Raw genomic sequence first — 17431 nt, 5'->3', positions numbered from 1 at the left:
AATCTGCCAATCTTTTTCTTTTAATAGGTGAGTTCAGCCTATTTGCATTTTTGACACCAGAGGTATGTTTGAGCATAGATCTATCACATTATTTTATGTCATTCTCTCTCCTTTAAACCTTAAAAAAAATCCTCCATGAGCTTCTCCATTTGCTTTATTTTGTGTATGTTACTTCCAATAATTTGGAAGGTTTATATTTTTGTTCTAGCATTTATCTTTCATGTTACAAAAATCCAATTATATTCTTTTTGTTATTTTAAAATGTACAATTAAATTATTATTTTTTTTTTGAGACAGGGTCTTACTCTATGCCTTTAACCTTTAATTTTTGGAAACACATCTATCATTTCATACTATAATTCAATGATGAAATTAGTGGGTTTTTTTCTACATTTTGTGTTTAACTTGGTATTGCAAAATACACTCAGTCCTACTATTTGATTTATCACCTTTAAATGATATCTTAAATATATTAAGTTGATGCAAAAGTAATTGCATTTTTTGTCATTGAAAGTAATGGCAAAAAATTACTTTCGCACCGACCTAATATCAATGTACTAACACTACTTTCTACCTTTCTGTCCGATATGGTTTGGATCTGTGTCCCCACCCAAATCTCATGCTGAAATGTCATCCCTACTGCTGGAGGTAAGGGAGGTGACTGGTGCATGGGGGCAGAGTTCTCATGAATGGTTTAGCATAATCCCCCGCTTGGCACTGTGTGGTGAGTTCTCACGAGATCTGGTTGTTTAAATGTGTGTGCCACCTCCCCTGCTTCTCTTCCTCTTGCTGTGGCCATATAAGATGAGCCTGCTTCCCCCTTCCTCCTTCGCCTGCTACCATAATTGTAAGTTTCCTGAGGGTTCCCCGCAAGTCCAGCAGATGCTGCCAGACTTCCTCTACAGCCTCCAGAACTATGAGCCAATTAAACCTCTTTTCTTTATAAATTACCCATTCTCAGGTATTTCTTTACAGCAATGCGAGAACAGACTAATACACTGTCAGAGTAAAATGTTTGGTGATAGCTTTCCTATACATGAATGTTCTAGTTATCTATTTTCTATTGATATTCTCTGTCCACCATTTGATTTTTTTGTTCCTTTCCCTTCTGTTTTTTTTTTTTTTTCTCTTCTGTTAATTTTCTATAGACTCTCAGCTGTGTTGTCTGTGTAGTTGCTCATCTTTGAGGAAGAGTTTTCCTGGACCAGCTATTTTGATGAATATACTTGTAGGGGGACCCCAGAGCCAAGTGCCTACCTATTTAGCGGGCATTTACCTGACTCTGAATTTTGCATTTACTCTTCTCCATCCTATTTGATAAGCAGCTGTGGAACTGTTCACAATGATGTCTTCTCTTCTGCAGGGCAAAGTGCTTCCTACAAATATGGCTTGTCGCTGTGATTCTTTGCTTTGCTCAGCTTCCTCTGCTTCTCAGAAATAAATATGAGAGTTTCAGTCTAAATGCATTGCATCTATCATATGGCAATGAAATATGAGGATTTGGTGCCCACACACTCTCTCTCACACACACATAACCCCCACACATGGATAGTTCCTATCTCCCCATCCTCCTAATACAGTTGGGTCAATTTTTGGTTGAATCAGTGTTCAGTGCTTACAGTTTTAGGACCAAATAAATACTTTTTACGGCTGATCCATGAAGTATCTTCTGAATACTTTTCGTTTCTTGTACACCTTCTAATTGTCTTCTCATTTGCTTAGTTTTCTATGTAACTCATCTCCAAACTCTCACAATGTTAATAAACATGTTATTGAAGTGTTGATAAATGAGGTGTTTGTGTATTTAATCTTGCTTGAGCCTATCTTAGAGCCTTCTGACCTGCCTCTGACCTGTCTTGAAATATGTCCCCACCATTAGTCAGGGTAGTCCCTTCATCTCTCTTGTACTCAAGTTGGAGCCCTTGTTTCTTATACGCCATGTCTTTTTCCCTGAATTTGTTCCCCTATTTTTGATGGAGTACATTATTCAGGAAATAATTTTATGCTATATACATGTCTGAAAAGATATTTGTTCTACTACATATTTGAATGACAGTTTTTAGTTGGAAACATATTTTCCTCAGAATTCTTAAGGCATCGCATCATTATTTTAGTGTCCAGAGTTGCTACTGAGAAGTCTGATGTCGGCCAGGCATGGTGGCTCATGCCTGTAATCCCAGAACTTTGGGAGGCCGAGGCAGGCAGATCACCTGACGTCAGGAGTTCAAGACCAGGCTGTCCAACATGGTGAAACCCTGTCTCTACTAAAAATACAAAAAATTAGCCAGGCGTGGTGGCAGGTGCCTGTAATTCCTGCTACTCAGGAGGCTGAGGCAGGAGAATCACTTGAATCTGGGAGGCGGAGGTTGCAGTGAGCTGAGATCCTGCCATTGCACTCCAGCCTGGGCAACAAGAGCAAAACTTCGTCTCAAAAAAAAAAAAGTCCGATGTCATTTGTTGATGTGATTTTTGATCGTTTGCAACTTGTGCCCATCTCCCCCCATGATTGAGTTCTCTTTGTCTCTGGTGTTCCTATAATTTTCTTTTTCAATTTCATTGACACCCTGGAATGATGCCTAGGTCTAATTCTAGTCTCTGGTTAGTAGTTGTGATCATGGAGAGTGAGCACTACTAAGGCTGGAAAAAGTAAATTAAACCTGGGATTTAAAAAATAGCTTTATAGTTTTTTTTAATATTTATATATTTAGGGAGTATAAGTACAGGTTTCTTTTTTATAATTTTTTATTTTTGTGGGTTCATAGTAGGTGTATATATTTACGGGGCACATGAGATACTTTGATATCTCATACACAAGGATACAATGTGTAATAATCACATTGTAAATGGGGGTAAATGGGGGTATTCATTACCCTGAGCACTTATCCTTTGTGTTAAAAACAATCCAATTATATTCTTTTTGTTATTTTAAAATGTACAACTAAATTATTATTATTATTATTATTTTATTTTTTGAGACAGGGTCTTGCTGTATTGCCCAGGCTGGAGTGCAGTGGTACGATCACAGCTCACTGCAGCCTTGAATTCCTGGGCTCAAGGGATCCTCTTGTCTGTCTGCTGTGTAGCTGGAACTAGAGCCCTACAACACTGTGCCTGGCTATTTTTATTTTTAGCACCTGTTGTGCTATCAAACACTAGATCTTATTCACTCTTTCTATTTTTTTGTACCCATTAACCATCCCCACAGTGTGCCCCACCCATATCCTTTCCAGCCTCTAGTAACCCATCATTCTACTCTCTATCTCCATGAGTTCAAGTGTTTTAACTTCTAGCTCCCACAAATAAGTGAGAACATGTGAAGTTTGTCTTCCCATGCCTGGCTTATTTCACTTAACATAATGACCTCCAGTTCCATCCATGCTGTTGCAAGTGACGGGATCTTATTCTTTTTATGGCTAAATTGTCCTCTATTGTGCATATGTATCACATTTTCTTTATCCATTTGTCTGTTGATGGACACTTAGGCTGCTTTCAAATTTCGGCTATTGTAAATAGTGCTGCAATAAACAGGAGTGTGCAGATGTCTCTTTGATAAACTGATTTCCTTTCTTTTGGGCATATACCTAGCAGTGAGATTGCTGGATCACATGGTCATCCTGTTTCTAGTTTTTTGAGGAACTTCCAAACTGTTCTCCACAGTGGTTGTGGTAATTTACATTCCCACTAACAGCGTAGGAGTGTCCCTTTTCTCCACATCCTCTCCAGCATTCGTTGTTGTCTGTCTTTTGCATAAAAGCCACTTTAAGGGGGTGAGATGATCTCTCACTCTAATTTTAATTTGCATTTCTCTGATGATCAATGATGTTGAGTACCTTTTCTTGTACCCATTTGTCATTTGTATGTCTTCAAGAAATGTCCATTCAGATCTTTTGCCCATTTTCAAATTGGATTACATTTTTTTCCCCTATTGAGTTGTTTGAGCTCCTTCTTTTTTTTTTTTTTTTTTTTTTTTTTGAGATGGAGTCTCACTCTGTCGCCCAGGCTGGAGTGCAGTGGCACGATCTCGGCTCACTGCAACCTCTGCCTCCTGGGTTCAAGCGATTCTTCTGCCTCAGCCTCCCGAGTAGCTGGGACAACAGGCGCACGCCACCAACCCCGGCTAATTTTTGTATTTTTAGTAGATGCGAAGTTTCACCATATTGGCCAGGCTGGTCTCAAACTCTTGACTGCATGATCCACCCACCTCAGCCTCCTAAATTGCTGGGATTATAGGCATGAGCCACCACACCTGGTCCTGAACTCCTTCTATATTCTGGTTTTTAATCCCTTGTCAGATGGATAGTTGGCAAATATTTTCTCCATTCTGTGGGTTGTCACTTCACTTTGTCGATTGTTTCCTTTGCTATGCAGAAGCTTTTTTCACTTGATGTGATCCCATTTCTCCATTTTTGCTTTGGTTGCCTGTGCTTGTGGGGTATTACTCAAGAAATCTTTGCCCATACCAATGTCCTGGAGAGTTTCCCCCATGTTTTCTTGTAGTAGTTTCCTTGTCTGAGGTCTTAGATTTAAGTCTTTAATCCATTTTGATTTGATTTTTGTATAGGGTGAGAGATGGGAGTCTAGTTTCATTCTTCTGCATGTGGATATCCAGTCCTTTCCCCAATATATATTCTTGGCACCTTTGTCAAAAATGAGTTCACTATAGATGTATGGATTTATTTCTTGGTTCTCTATTGTGCTCCATTGGTCTATGTGTCTGTTTTTATGCCAGTACCATGCTGTTTTGGTTACTATAGCTCTGGAGTCAGGTATATATTTAGAAGTCAGGTACTGTGATTCCTCCAGTTTTGTTCTTTTCTCTCAAGATAGCTTTGGCCATTCTGGGTCTTTTGTATTCCACAAAAATTTTAGGATTTTTTTTTTTTCTATTTCTGTGCAGAACGTCATTGGTATTTTGATAGGATTGCACTGAATTTGTAGATTGCTTTGAATAGTATGGACATTTTAATAATATTGATTCTTCCAATCCATGAACATGGCATCTCTTTCCATTTTTGTGTGTGTCCTCTTCAATTTCTTGCATCAATGTTTTATAGTTTTTATTGTAGAGATATTTCACTACTTTAGTTACGTTAATTCCTAGGTATTTCATTTTCTTTGTAGCTATTGTAAATGGAATTACTTTCTTGATTTCATTTTCAGATTGTTTGCTGTTGGCATGTAGAAATGGTACTGGTGCACCTTTATTGAATTTATGAGTTCTAATAGTTTTTTTTGGTGGAGTCTTTAGGTTTTTCCAAATATAAGATCATATCATCTGCAGACAAGGATAATTTGACTTATTCTTTTCTACTTTGGACACAATTTATTTATTTCTCTTATCTGATTGTTCTAGCTAGGAATTCCAGTACTATGTTGAAAAACATTGGTGAAAGTGGGCATCCTTGTCTTGTTCTAGATCTTAGAGGAAAGGCTTTCCATTTTCCCCATTCAATATGATACTAGCTGTGGGTCTGTCATATATGGCTTTTATTGTGTTGAGGTGTGTTCCTTCTATACTCAGTTTTTTGAGGTTTTTTTTAATCATGAAGGGATACTGAATTTTATGAAATTCTTTTCACCATCAGTTGAAATAGTCGCATGGTTTTTGTTCTTCATTCTGTTGTTATGATGTATCCCATTGATTGATTTGCATCTATTGAACCATCCTTGCGTTCCTGGGATAAATCTCACTTGGTCAAGATGAATGATATTTTTAATGTGTTGTTAAATTTTGTTTACTAGTATTTGGTTGAGGATTTTTGCATCCATGTTCATCAGAGATACTGTCCTGTAGTTTTCTTTTTTTGATGTGTCTTTGTCTGGTTTTGGTATCAAGGTAATACTGGCCTCATAGAATGAGTTTGGAAATATTTCTTCCTCTTCTCTTTTTTGAAATAGTTTGAATAGGACTGGTATTTGTTCTTTTTTAAATGTTTGGTAAGATTCAGTAGTGAAGCCATTGGGTCCTGGGCTTTTCTTTGCTAGGAGACTTTTTATTATGGCTTTGATTCTGTTACTTATTATTGGTCTGTTTAGGTTTTGGATTTCTTCATGGTTCAATTTTGGTAGGTTGTATGTGTCTAGGAATTTATCAATTTCTTCTAGGTTTTCCAATTTATTGGCTTATTATTGCCCACAGTAGCCTCTATGATCTTTTGAATTTCAAGTCCAGGTTTCTTACATGCATATACTGAATAGTGGTGATGTCTGAGCTTTTAATGTACCCATCACCTGAATAGTGAATATTGTACCCAATACTAATTTCTCAACCCTCACTCCACTCCCTCAAAAATAGCTTTATTATACAAAAAACTCCACCTATTTAAAACGTACATTTCTATGAGTGTTGGCAAATGTATACAGCAATGTAATGACTACCATATACATGTACATTAATGATATCCTCAGTCCTTTCCCAAAAGGACCTATCGCCATTTGCTCAGGGACAGTACACTAGGGAATATCCAGCTATTTTGAGGATTATGAGACACAGGGTTTTAGTTAGCATTTATACACAGAGACCCAAAATGTCATCCTGGTCCCCTTTGTTGGAGTTGGCAGACAAGGTAATAAGTGCAGTCCTGGCCAAAGTCCATCTTACTGTGGGTTCACTGGGTCCCTAAGACCATTGGGTAGTCATTTCTCCTTCCACTGAAACTATGCCACTAAACCCTCTTCCAGTCTTTTGGTTATACCAGAAGAAAATATTTTTTCTTCAGCTACTCATAGATAGATGTATAATGATTATTAATAAAAGTCTAAATTTAACTTTTCATGAGTACCCTTCTTAACGTCTCTATGCATATACAAATATATATGCACAAACAAAATCACATGTGTCTTAGTCCATTTTGTTCTGTTATAACAGAATACCTGTGACTGGGTAACTTATAATGAACAGAAAGTTATTATCTCACAGTTCTGAAGGCTGGGAAGACCAAAATCAAGGCACCAGCATCTGAGTGCTTTCTTGCTGAGTTCTCCCATGAAGGAAGGCAGAAGAGCAAGAGACAGCAAACCCACTCCCAAAAGCCCTTTTCATAGTGGCATTAATCCATTCATGGGGGCTGAACCCTCATGACCTACACACCTCCCAAAAGATCCTACCTTTTAACACTGTTGCAGTGGGGATTAAGTTTCTAACATATGAGTTTTGGAGGATACATTCAAACTATAACGACAACACAAAGTTATTTTGTAACCTACTTTTAAGACTTATCAGTATATCTTATAAATGTTTCTGTAGTGTTATTAGTTTCCTATTGTTGCTGTGACAAGTTATCACAAATTTAGTGGCTTAAAACAACACAAATTTTATCTTACAATTCTATAGGTCAGAAGTCTGAAAATGGGCTAAAGTCAGATTGTTGGCAGGACTGCATTCCTTTCTGGAAACTCCAGGAGAGAATCCATTTCCTTTCTGTTTCCAGCTTCTAGAGGAAGCCTACATTACTTGGTTCATGGCTTTCTTCCTCCATCTTCAAAGCCAGCAGCTTCAGCTGAGTCATTCTCATGCTGCCATCTCTTTGGTTCGCCCTCTTCCACTTTTAAGGACCTCTGTGATTACACCACATCTGCCTGGATAACCCAGGATAATTGCCCCATTTTAAGGCCAGTTTAATAGCAACTTTAGTTCTGTCTGAAACCTTAATTCCCCCTTGCCATGTAGTTGCAAGTATTTTCAGGTTCCAGGGATTTTCATATGGACATATTTGTGGGACCATTATTCTGACTACCACAGTCATTAAATGTAAATCTACCTCACCATTTTTCGATGATTGCAAAGTATTATTATTTTTTGAAAGAGGGTCTCACTCTGTCACCCAGCCTGGAGGGCAGTGGTGTGATCACAGATCTCACTGCAGCCTTGGCTTCCTGGGCTCAATCAGTCCTCCCACCTCAGCCCCCTGAGTAACTGGGACTACAGGCCTGGGCCACCATGCCCAGCTAATTTTTAATGTTTTTGTAGCAATAGAGTCTCACTATGTTGCCCAGGCTGGTTTTGAATTCCTGGGCTCAGGCAGTCCTCCTGCCTTGACCTCTCAAAGTGTTGGGATTACAGGCATGAGCCACTGTGCCCAGCCTATGATTGCAAAGTATTATATTTTATAGATGCACCTGCATTTATGTAACCAACATCTTGTAGCTGAATATTCACTTATTAGTTCACCTAAGAAATATTCATTGGATACCTACCATATTGCATGTTAGGTGCTAGGGATATATTTGGGAGCAATCATTTATGTTGTTTCCCTTTTACACTACTATAAACAATATTTTAATCATCAGGTTTGTGCCTATATCTTTATGCATATCTCCAACTATTTCCTTAGAATAAATTCCTAGATTTGGAAATGATGGATCAAAGGATAGTCTACATTTTGATACAGTTGTCATACTGCTTGCCAAATAAAGGTAGTATCTTTATTTTCTCATAATTGGTGCATGAGAGTTTTTTCTACTCTTTTCCCAGCTGGTTATTCTCAAATTTTTAACATTTACCCAACACAGAAGTGACAAAATTTACAGTTGCATATCTTTGCTTTCTAGTGAGACTGAATATCTTTTAAAAATATCATTATCCTGGAGATTGAATATTTTGTCATATGTTTATCAAAAATTTTAAATAAATTTCTCATCTGGATCTTGGATTCCTAGGTACAAGTGCCTTAGTGATATAGGAAGGAAGAGGCACCTATAAGAAACATTTTAAGGCCAGGCATGGTGGCTCCCGCCTGTAATCCTAGCACTTTGGGAGGCTGAGGCAGCAGGATTGCTTGAGGAGTTCAAGACTAGCCTGGGCAACATGGTGAAACCTCGTCTCTACCAAAAATACAAAAATTCGCCAGGCATGGTAGCACACACCTGCGGTCCCAGCTACTCAGGAGGCTGAGGTGGGGGGATGGTTTGAGCCCAGGAGGCAGAGGTTGCAGTGAGCCATGATCATGCCACTGCACTCCAGCCTGGGTGACAGAGCCAGATTTTGTCTCAAAAAAAAAAAAAAAGAAAAAAAAAAGAAATAACAAATGAAAGAAAGAAAGGTATTACTTTAAAAATCAATATGAACCCTTAGCTTTCCTCAGAAGAATGAATGATTCCAAGTCTAGGGTAGAAAAGAAACAAGATAAATCAGAGACAACTTGCGTCAGAGAGCAAGGAAATTATCAAAGACTGATGGAGTCATGTCAAAAGTCACAGGAGGCCAGGTGCGGTGGCTCACGCCTGTAATCCCAGGGCTTTGGGAGGCCGAGGCGGGTGGATCACGAGGTCAGGAGATTGAGACCACCCTGGCTAACACGGTGAAACCCCATCTCTACTAAAAATACAAAAAATTAGCCGGGTGTGATGGCAGGCACCTGTAGTCCCAGCTACTCGGGAGGCTGAGGCAGGAGAATGGCGTGAACCCAGGAGGCGGAGCTTGCAGTGAGCTGAGATCCTGCCACTGCACTCCAGCCTGGGCGACAGTGCGAGACTCCATCTCAAAAAAAAAAAAAAAAAAAAAAAAGTCACAGGAAGCCAGGCACGGTGGCTGTTGCTGGGTACCTGCTTTAGAAGGCATTTGAATGATTCTATCTAAATATATCCTTATCTTTTTCTCACTGAAATAAAATGATCAGGGGTAAAGAATTATTATTATTTTTCTTGAGACAGAGTCCTGCTCCATCACCCAGGCTGGAGTGCAGTGGCACGATCATAGCTCGCAGTAGCCTCGAACTCCTGGGCTCAAGTGATCCTCCCATCCCAGCTTCCCGAGTAGCTAGGACTACACACATCTGCCACCACGTAAGGGTAATAATTTTTCTTTTTCTTTTTTTTTTTTTTTTTAGACATGGCGTTTTGCTGTGCTGCCCAGAATGGTCTTGAATTTCTGGGCTCAAGTGATCCTCCCACCTCAGTCTTTCATAGCCCTGGGTTACAGGCATGAGCCACTGTGCCTGGCTGGTAAAGGATTATTAAAGATTCCTTTGTTCTTAGGTTACATTAAAAAGTACAATGTAGGCCGGACACAGTGGCTCATGCCTGTAATCCCCGCACTTTGGGAGGCCGAGGTGGGCAGATCACCTGAGGTCAGGAGTTTGAAACCCCGTCTCTACTAAACATACAAAAATTAGCCGGGTGTGGTGGCATATGCCTATAGTTCCAGCCACTAGGGAGGCTGAGGCAGAAAAATCACTTGAACCCGGGAGGTAGAGGTTGCAGTGAGCCGAGATCATGCCACTGCACGCCAGCCTGGGTGACAGAGCGAGACTCCATCTCAAAATACAAACAAACAAACAAACAAACAAAAACAACAACAATGTGGAGCCAGGCATGGTGGTGTGCACCTGTGATCCCAGCAGGCATGGTGGTGTGCACCTGTGGTCCCAGCAGGCATGGTGGTGTGCACCTGTGGTCCCAGCAGGCATGGTGGTGTGCACCTGTGGTCCCAGCAGGCATGGTGGTGTGCACCTGTGGTCCCAGCAGGCATGGTGGTGTGCACCTGTGGTCCCAGCAGGCATGGTGGTGTGCACCTGTGGTCCCAGCAGGCATGGTGGTGTGCACCTGTGGTCCCAGCAGGCATGGTGGTGTGCACCTGTGGTCCCAGCAGGCATGGTGGTGTGCACTTGTAGTCCCAGCTACTTAGGGGGCTGGCGTGGGAGGAAATTTGCATCCAGGAGTTAGAGTCCAGCCTGGGCAACACAGCAAGACTCCATTCTCTAAAAACAAAGTTCACAGGACAGAAGTGGGTGTAGATATTGTGTGGCAAGAGGAAAAGAGTTCTGGAAATTGGCTGCACAACAATGTGATTTTATTAAAACAACAAGGAGATATAACTTCATGCCTGTTAAGATGGCTATTATCAAAAAGACAAGAGATAATACGTGTTGGCAAGGATATGGGCAAAAGGGAACCTTTGTACACTGTTGGTAGAAGCCATTATGGAAAACCTTATGGAGATTCCTCCACAAATTAATAATAGAACTGCCATATAATCCAGCAAGCCCATTTCTGGGTATATATCTGAAAGAAATGAAATCAGTATGTCAAAGAGGCATCTGCACTCCCATGTTCTTTGGCAGCATTATTCACAATAGCCAAGACATGGAAACAACCTAAGTGTCCATTGGTAGATGAATGGATACATTGTTATATATATATACATACACATATACACACGCACACATGTACATATAGAGATGTGATAGACTGTTATTCAGGCACAAAAAGAAAATCCTGCTATTTGCAACAACATTATTCATAATAGCCAAGTATAAACCTTGAGGGCATGATGCTAGGTGAAATATATCAGACAGAGAAAGACTAATACTATATAATCTTATTTCTATGTCAAATTTTAAAAAGATGAACTCACAGAAAGAGTAAAATGGTGGCTGCAGGGGCTAAGAGGTAGGAGATATGGGGAGATGTGTGTCAAAGGATAAAAACTGTCATAAGATGAGTAGGTTCTGGAGATCTAATGTAGCATAGTGACATTATTTGATAACAATGTATACTTGAAATTTGCTAAGAGACTAGATCTCAAGTATTCTCATCACAGAGACACACATGGTAACTAGGTAAGGCAATAGATGTGTTAACTAACTTGATTGTGGTAATTATTTCACAATATAGACATATATCACATAATCACTTTGTACATCTTAGTTTTATGCAATCATATTTGTAAATTATACCTCATAAAGCTAGGGACAAAAAGAATATGGGGAAAGAAAGATTAATAACTATAAAAAGTCTTCATTAAGAGCTATTTCTTTTTTTTTTTTTTTTTTTTTTGAGACAGAGTCTTTCTCTGTCCCCCAGGCTGGAGTGCAGTGGCACCATCTCGGCTCACTGCAAGCTCCGCCTCCTGGGTTCATGCCATTCTCCTGCCTCAGCCTCCCGAGTAGCTGGGACTACAGGCGCCCACCATTACACCTATTTTTTTTGTATTTTTTTTAGTAGAGACGGGGTTTCACTGTGTTAGCCAGGATGGTCTCTATCTCCTGACCTCGTGATCTGCCCACCTCAGACTCCCAAAGTGCTGGGATTACAGGCGTGAGCCACCACGCCTGGCCTGAGCTATTTCTTATTATAACTTTTTTTTTTTTTTGAGATGGAGTTTCACTCTTGTTGCCCAGGCTGGAGTGCAGCAGTGCGATCTCGGCTCACTGCAACCTTCACCTCCTGGTTTCAAGCCATTCTCCTGCCTCAGCCTCCCAAGTAGCTGAGATTACAGGCACCCACCACCATCCCCAGCTAATTATTGTATTTTTAGTAGAGACGGGGTTTCGCCACGTTGACCAGGTCTCGAACTCCTGACCTCAGATGATCCACCTGCCTTGGCCTTCCAAAGTGCTGGGATTACAGGCGTGAGCCGCCGCTCTCAGCCTAACCTCTTTATTTTTTTAAGATGAGGTTTTGCTCTGTTACCCAGGCTAGAGTGCGGTGGTGCCATCATAGCTCACTGTAGCCTCAAATTCCTGGGCTCAAGCAGTCCTCCTACCTAGGCTTCCCAAAGTGCTGGGAATTACAGTTGTGAGCCACTGCACCTGGCCTATAACTCCTCAGGTTACTTGATAGCCTTATGCAGTTTTATAACATGCACTAAACACAAATGAAAGGCAGATAAAAATATTATATAGAAAAACCCAATGTGATGTACTTTACACCACTCAACTGTATACTTCAAATGGCTAAGATGGGCCGGGCTCACACCTGTAATCCCAGCAGTTTGGGAGTCTGAGGCGGGCGGATCACCTGAGGTCAGGAGTTCAAGACCAGCCTGGCCAATATGGTGAAACTCTGTCTCTACTAAAAATACAAAAATTAGCCTGGCGTGGTGTCGCACGCCTATAGCCCCAGCTACTCGGGAGGCTGAGGCAGAAGAATCACTTGAACCCGGGAGGCAGAAGTTGCAACGAGATGAGATCATGCTACTGCACTCCAGCCTGGGCGACAGAGTGAGATTCCGTCTCAAAAAAAAAAAAAAAAAAGGCTAACATGGGATTCCAGAAGAAACAAGAGCGTGATGTGAGTGTGCAGAGGCAAAAGAAAGCAAGGAATTATGCGACCATGAAGCCATGAAGAAAAGAAAGATTCCAACATACTAAAGGAAAGAGAAGTTCCTCAACACCCTTCCTGCTTATTTTTCCAATATAATACACAGCTGGGCCACCTTACCACATCCTTGTTGATACTAACTTTATCAACTTTTCCATTAAAGCCAAACCAGACTTAGTGCAGTCAATGATGGACTGTCCGTAGGCCAAGTGTATCCCTTATATAACTGATTATGTAATGGCTAAAATTGAGAAATTGGGGCAGAAGTATTGAGTGGTCCTAAGGATCTCCAAGGATCCAGCATTTGAATGATTACCATGCACACACAAAGGAACCTACGCAGATGACTTAGTACAGAGAGAAACTCAGCACAAATGTTACATTGTGGCCACGGTTGACCAGGACCTTAAAAGAAGAATCTGTAAGATTCTGGGAGTTCTTATCATGTACATTTCTAACCATAGATATAACATCAAATGAATGACAGATGATTATGGAGTCCCTGGATTCTAATTCTTACAAGACAAAGTTTCCCTGCCTTTCTTTGACCAATTTTCCTCCTGTTGCCAGTTTCCTCTGCCTTTCTTTGACCAATTTTCTCTTGCTGCCAGTTCATTAAACATGTAATAGCATGAATTATTATTCTATTCACCCATTTGCTCCATTATGAGCTGAGTATGAATAATTATGCTCACTTGTTTTAATGCTGTTTTGAAATTGATATTTTGTCTCATTTAAAAATTTTAAGGCCGGGTGCAGTGGCTCAAGCCTGTAATTCCAGCACTTTGGGAGGCCAAGGCAGGTGGATAACCTGAGGTCGGGAGTTTGAGACCAACCTGGCCAACATGGTGAAACCCCGTCTCTACTAAAAATACAAAAAATTAGCCGGGGGTGGTGGCAGGTGCCTGTAATCTCAGGTACTCTGGAGGCTGAGGCAGGAGAATCGCTTGAACCCGGGGGGCAGAGGTTGCAGTGAGCTGAGATCGTACCATTACACTCCAGCCTGGGCAACAAGTGTGAAACTCTGTCTCCAAAAAAAAAAAAAAAAAAAAAAATTCAAATGATGGTCCAGGTACAAAATCTCAGGAAGAAGACGTTTTATACTTTGAGTTCTGTTGCACAGTATGGTGAATATAGTTAATGATAGAGTATTTTTTTTTTTTTGAGAAGGAGTTTCACTCTTGTTGCCCAGGCTGGAGTGCAATGGTGCAATCTCAGCTCACCGTAACCTCCGCCTCCCGGGTTCAAGCGATTCTCCTGCCTCAGCCTCCCGACTAACTGGGATTACAGGCATGCACCACCATGCCTGGCTAATTTTGTATTTTTTTAGTAGAGACAAGGTTTCTCCATGTTGGTCAGGCTGGTCTCGCACTCCTGACTTCAGGTGATCCGCCCGCCTCGGCCTCAAAAAGTGCTGGGATTACAGGCGTGAGCCACGGCGCCCGGCCCTAATAATAGAGTATTATACATTTCACAATTGCTAAGAGTAAATTTCAAATGTTCTCATCACAAAAATGTTAAGTATTTGAATTGATGGTTATGTTAACTAGCTTGATTTTGTTAATCCACATTGTACCCAAAAATTATGACATCACTTTGTGACCCATAAACTTATACAATTATAAATTGTCAATTTACAATAATTTGTTGCAAGTAATGGTTAAGATGGTAACTTTTATGTTATGTGTATTTTAGCACAATTTAAAACATTTTTTTACAGTTCACAGGAGCCAGTTTAAAGGAGCTCTTGCTGGAAAGCTCAAACATCAAAATAAATAGTGTTTGCAGTTAACTGATACATATAAAATATGTAACACTCCATGGTTTCAAGGCTCCTAATCCCAGCAAGCAGGCAGATTGTTTGAGCCTAGGAGTTCCAGACCAGCCTGGGCAACATGGCGAAACCCTGTCTCTACCAAAAATACAAAAATTAGCCAGTTTCATAACCCAGTCTCAAAATAAATAAATAGATAAAAAATTTTAAATAAAATTTAAAAAATAAAAATAAAAAATAATTAAATTATTAAATTATTATTAAAAATAAATTAAAAAATAAAAAATCTCCATGGTTTCATGATACTTGAAAAGAAAAAAATAGGAAAGGAAAGAAAACCTCGTTGGTTACTATAGAAGGTTGCTAGGGCACTTATTTATTTTTTTGAAAACTGATAAAAGAATTTTCCTTCCTCTCACCTTCCCTGTATAAACTGATTTTGAGAGTAATCAAATAGTTAAATGAGAAAGTTCTTCTTTACAGAATTTCAGTCAAAAAGCAGATAATGAATGACAGAATTAGGAACTCACTATTTTGCAACCCTAAATAAAAGAAGGCCTCTCAGCATGATCATCATGGCTGCTCCAACAGTTAAATTAAAGGTCGAAGGCGAGCTTTGCAATGGAGGGATCAGAGGGAGCGGACTGATCCTTAGCATCAGCCTTTACATCCAATTACCAATGTAAAGGCAATCTGAGTTACACAGGAACATGTTCAACAATCCTACATGGAATCAGCCAACCAAATTTGTAACATGGGGCATTCCACAACACAAATGACTCAGTTTCTCCAACAAATCAATGGCTTGGGAGAACAGTGGGGAAAGGATAGCCATTAAAAAAATAAGTGGGCCGGGCCTGGTAGCTCACGCCTGTAATCCCAGCACTTTAGGAGGCTGAGGCAGGCGAATCACGAGGTCAGGAGTTCGAGACCAGCCTGGCCAACATGGTGAAATCCCGTCCCCACTAAAAATACAAAGAATTAGCTGGGCGTGGTGGTGGGCGCCTGTAATCCCAGCTACTCGGGGGGCTGAGGCAGGAGAATTACTTGAACCCGGGAGGTGGAGGTTGCGGTTAGCCAAGATCGTGCCATTGCACCTCTGGCCTGGGCAACAGTGTGAAGACTCTGTTTTGAAAAAAAAAAAAAGTGTAGACCAGGTACAGTGGCTCACACCTGTAATGCCAGCACATTGGGAGGCTGAGGCGGGGAGGATCACTTGTGGCCAGGAGTTTAAGACCACCCTGGCCAACATAGCGAGACCTCATCTCTAACTTTAAAAAAAAAAAAAAAGTGTAAGGGATACAATAGCTAAATATAGTGTTGTACTTAGTTTGGATCCTAATTATAGTAAACCATTTTGGAGACAACTGGAAAAATGTGAATAAAGACTAGGCATTAGATGATATGAAGAAATTATTTTGCTAGATGTAAAGATTTCTTTTATTTTACACTTTGTTGTTTGTTTGTTTGTTTGTTTTGCAGACTGGGCAACATAGCTCTAGCAAAAAAAGTTACAAAAATTAGCCAGGTGTGGGCCAGGCCCGGTGGCTCACGCCTGTAATCCCAGCACTTTGGGAGGCCGAGGCAGGTGGATCGCGAGCTCAGGAGATTGAGACCATCCTGGCTAACACGGTGAAACCCCGTCTCTACTAAAAATACAAAAAATTAGCCGAGTGTGGTGGTGAGTGCCTCTAGTCCCGCTACTCGGGAGGCTGAGGCAGGAGAATGGCGTGAACCCGGGAGGCGGAGCTTTCAGTGAGCCGAAATCACGTCACTGCACTCCAGCCTGGGCGACAGAGCGAGACTCTGTCTGAAAACAAACGAACAAACAACAACAACAAAAATTAGCCAGATGTGATGGCACATGCCCATAGTCCCAGCTACTTGGGAGGCGGAGGTGGGAGGATCGTTTGGGCCCGGGAGGCAGAAGTTTCAGTGACCCAAGATTGTGGCACTGCACTCCAGCCTGGGCAACAGAACGAGATTCTGTCTCAAAAACAAAACAAAACAAAAAAATTTTTTTGATGATACAAATAATATGTGCTCATTCTAGAAAAATCAGAAAATACAGAATACAGAAAGAAGAATATACGATACCCAGTTCCATCATTTGAAGATAATCATTGTTCTTATATTTAGGAGCATTTCCTTCTAGCTATATATTTATAAACTTTGCTTTGTTTTACCTCAGTTGCACAGGATTGGGTTGGTCATACTCTTTGGCTCAAGAGGACACTCTCTCACCATTGGCCCTCTTTTATTTAACTATTTATAGTTTATTTTTAATAGTATATTTATAGTTTATTAAGGAATAAACCGCTGTGACTCAACATCTACATGAAAACTAGAATCCTGATAATAACCTAATACGACATGATGAATCCTGATGATTACCTATGTGGCCTCCTCTCCATCTCAGCCCCTCCTCCCCAACTTGGTAACCACCACGATGACTTGGCGTTCATCATTCCCCTGCTTTCCTTATGAGTGTATATGTGAGTTGTCTTTAACTTATAAAAGGTTATTGCTCTAAGCAATATATATATATATATATATTTTTTTTTTTTTTGAGACGGAGTCTCGCTCTGTCACCCAGGCTGGAGTGCAGTGGCGTGA

General features: G+C 40.5%; 1 protein-coding gene across 3 annotated transcripts in view; it reads right to left on the bottom strand.

The window, feature by feature from the left end:
* Positions 1 to 17431, bottom strand: part of IFT56 (intraflagellar transport 56) — an 84805-nt gene that overhangs the window by 9455 nt on the left and 57919 nt on the right. For 2 of the 3 annotated variants that reach the window (XM_063641657.1, XM_063641660.1), the window contains one exon: positions 10773 to 11001. The exons of the other annotated variant lie outside the window; for it this stretch is intronic. In XM_063641657.1, the coding sequence (XP_063497727.1) occupies positions 10951 to 11001 (51 nt within the window). In that variant the 3' untranslated portion in view covers positions 10773 to 10950. Of the gene's footprint in view, positions 1 to 10772; positions 11002 to 17431 lie in introns of those variants that run through there. 3 annotated transcript variants of the gene reach the window in all.

This window comes from Symphalangus syndactylus, chromosome 6 (assembly GCF_028878055.3).
Source record: "Symphalangus syndactylus isolate Jambi chromosome 6, NHGRI_mSymSyn1-v2.1_pri, whole genome shotgun sequence".
Classification (NCBI taxonomy): Eukaryota; Metazoa; Chordata; class Mammalia; order Primates; family Hylobatidae; genus Symphalangus; species Symphalangus syndactylus.
Note: the sequence above shows the minus strand (reverse complement) of the source record. Positions and strands in the feature narration are given on the sequence as shown.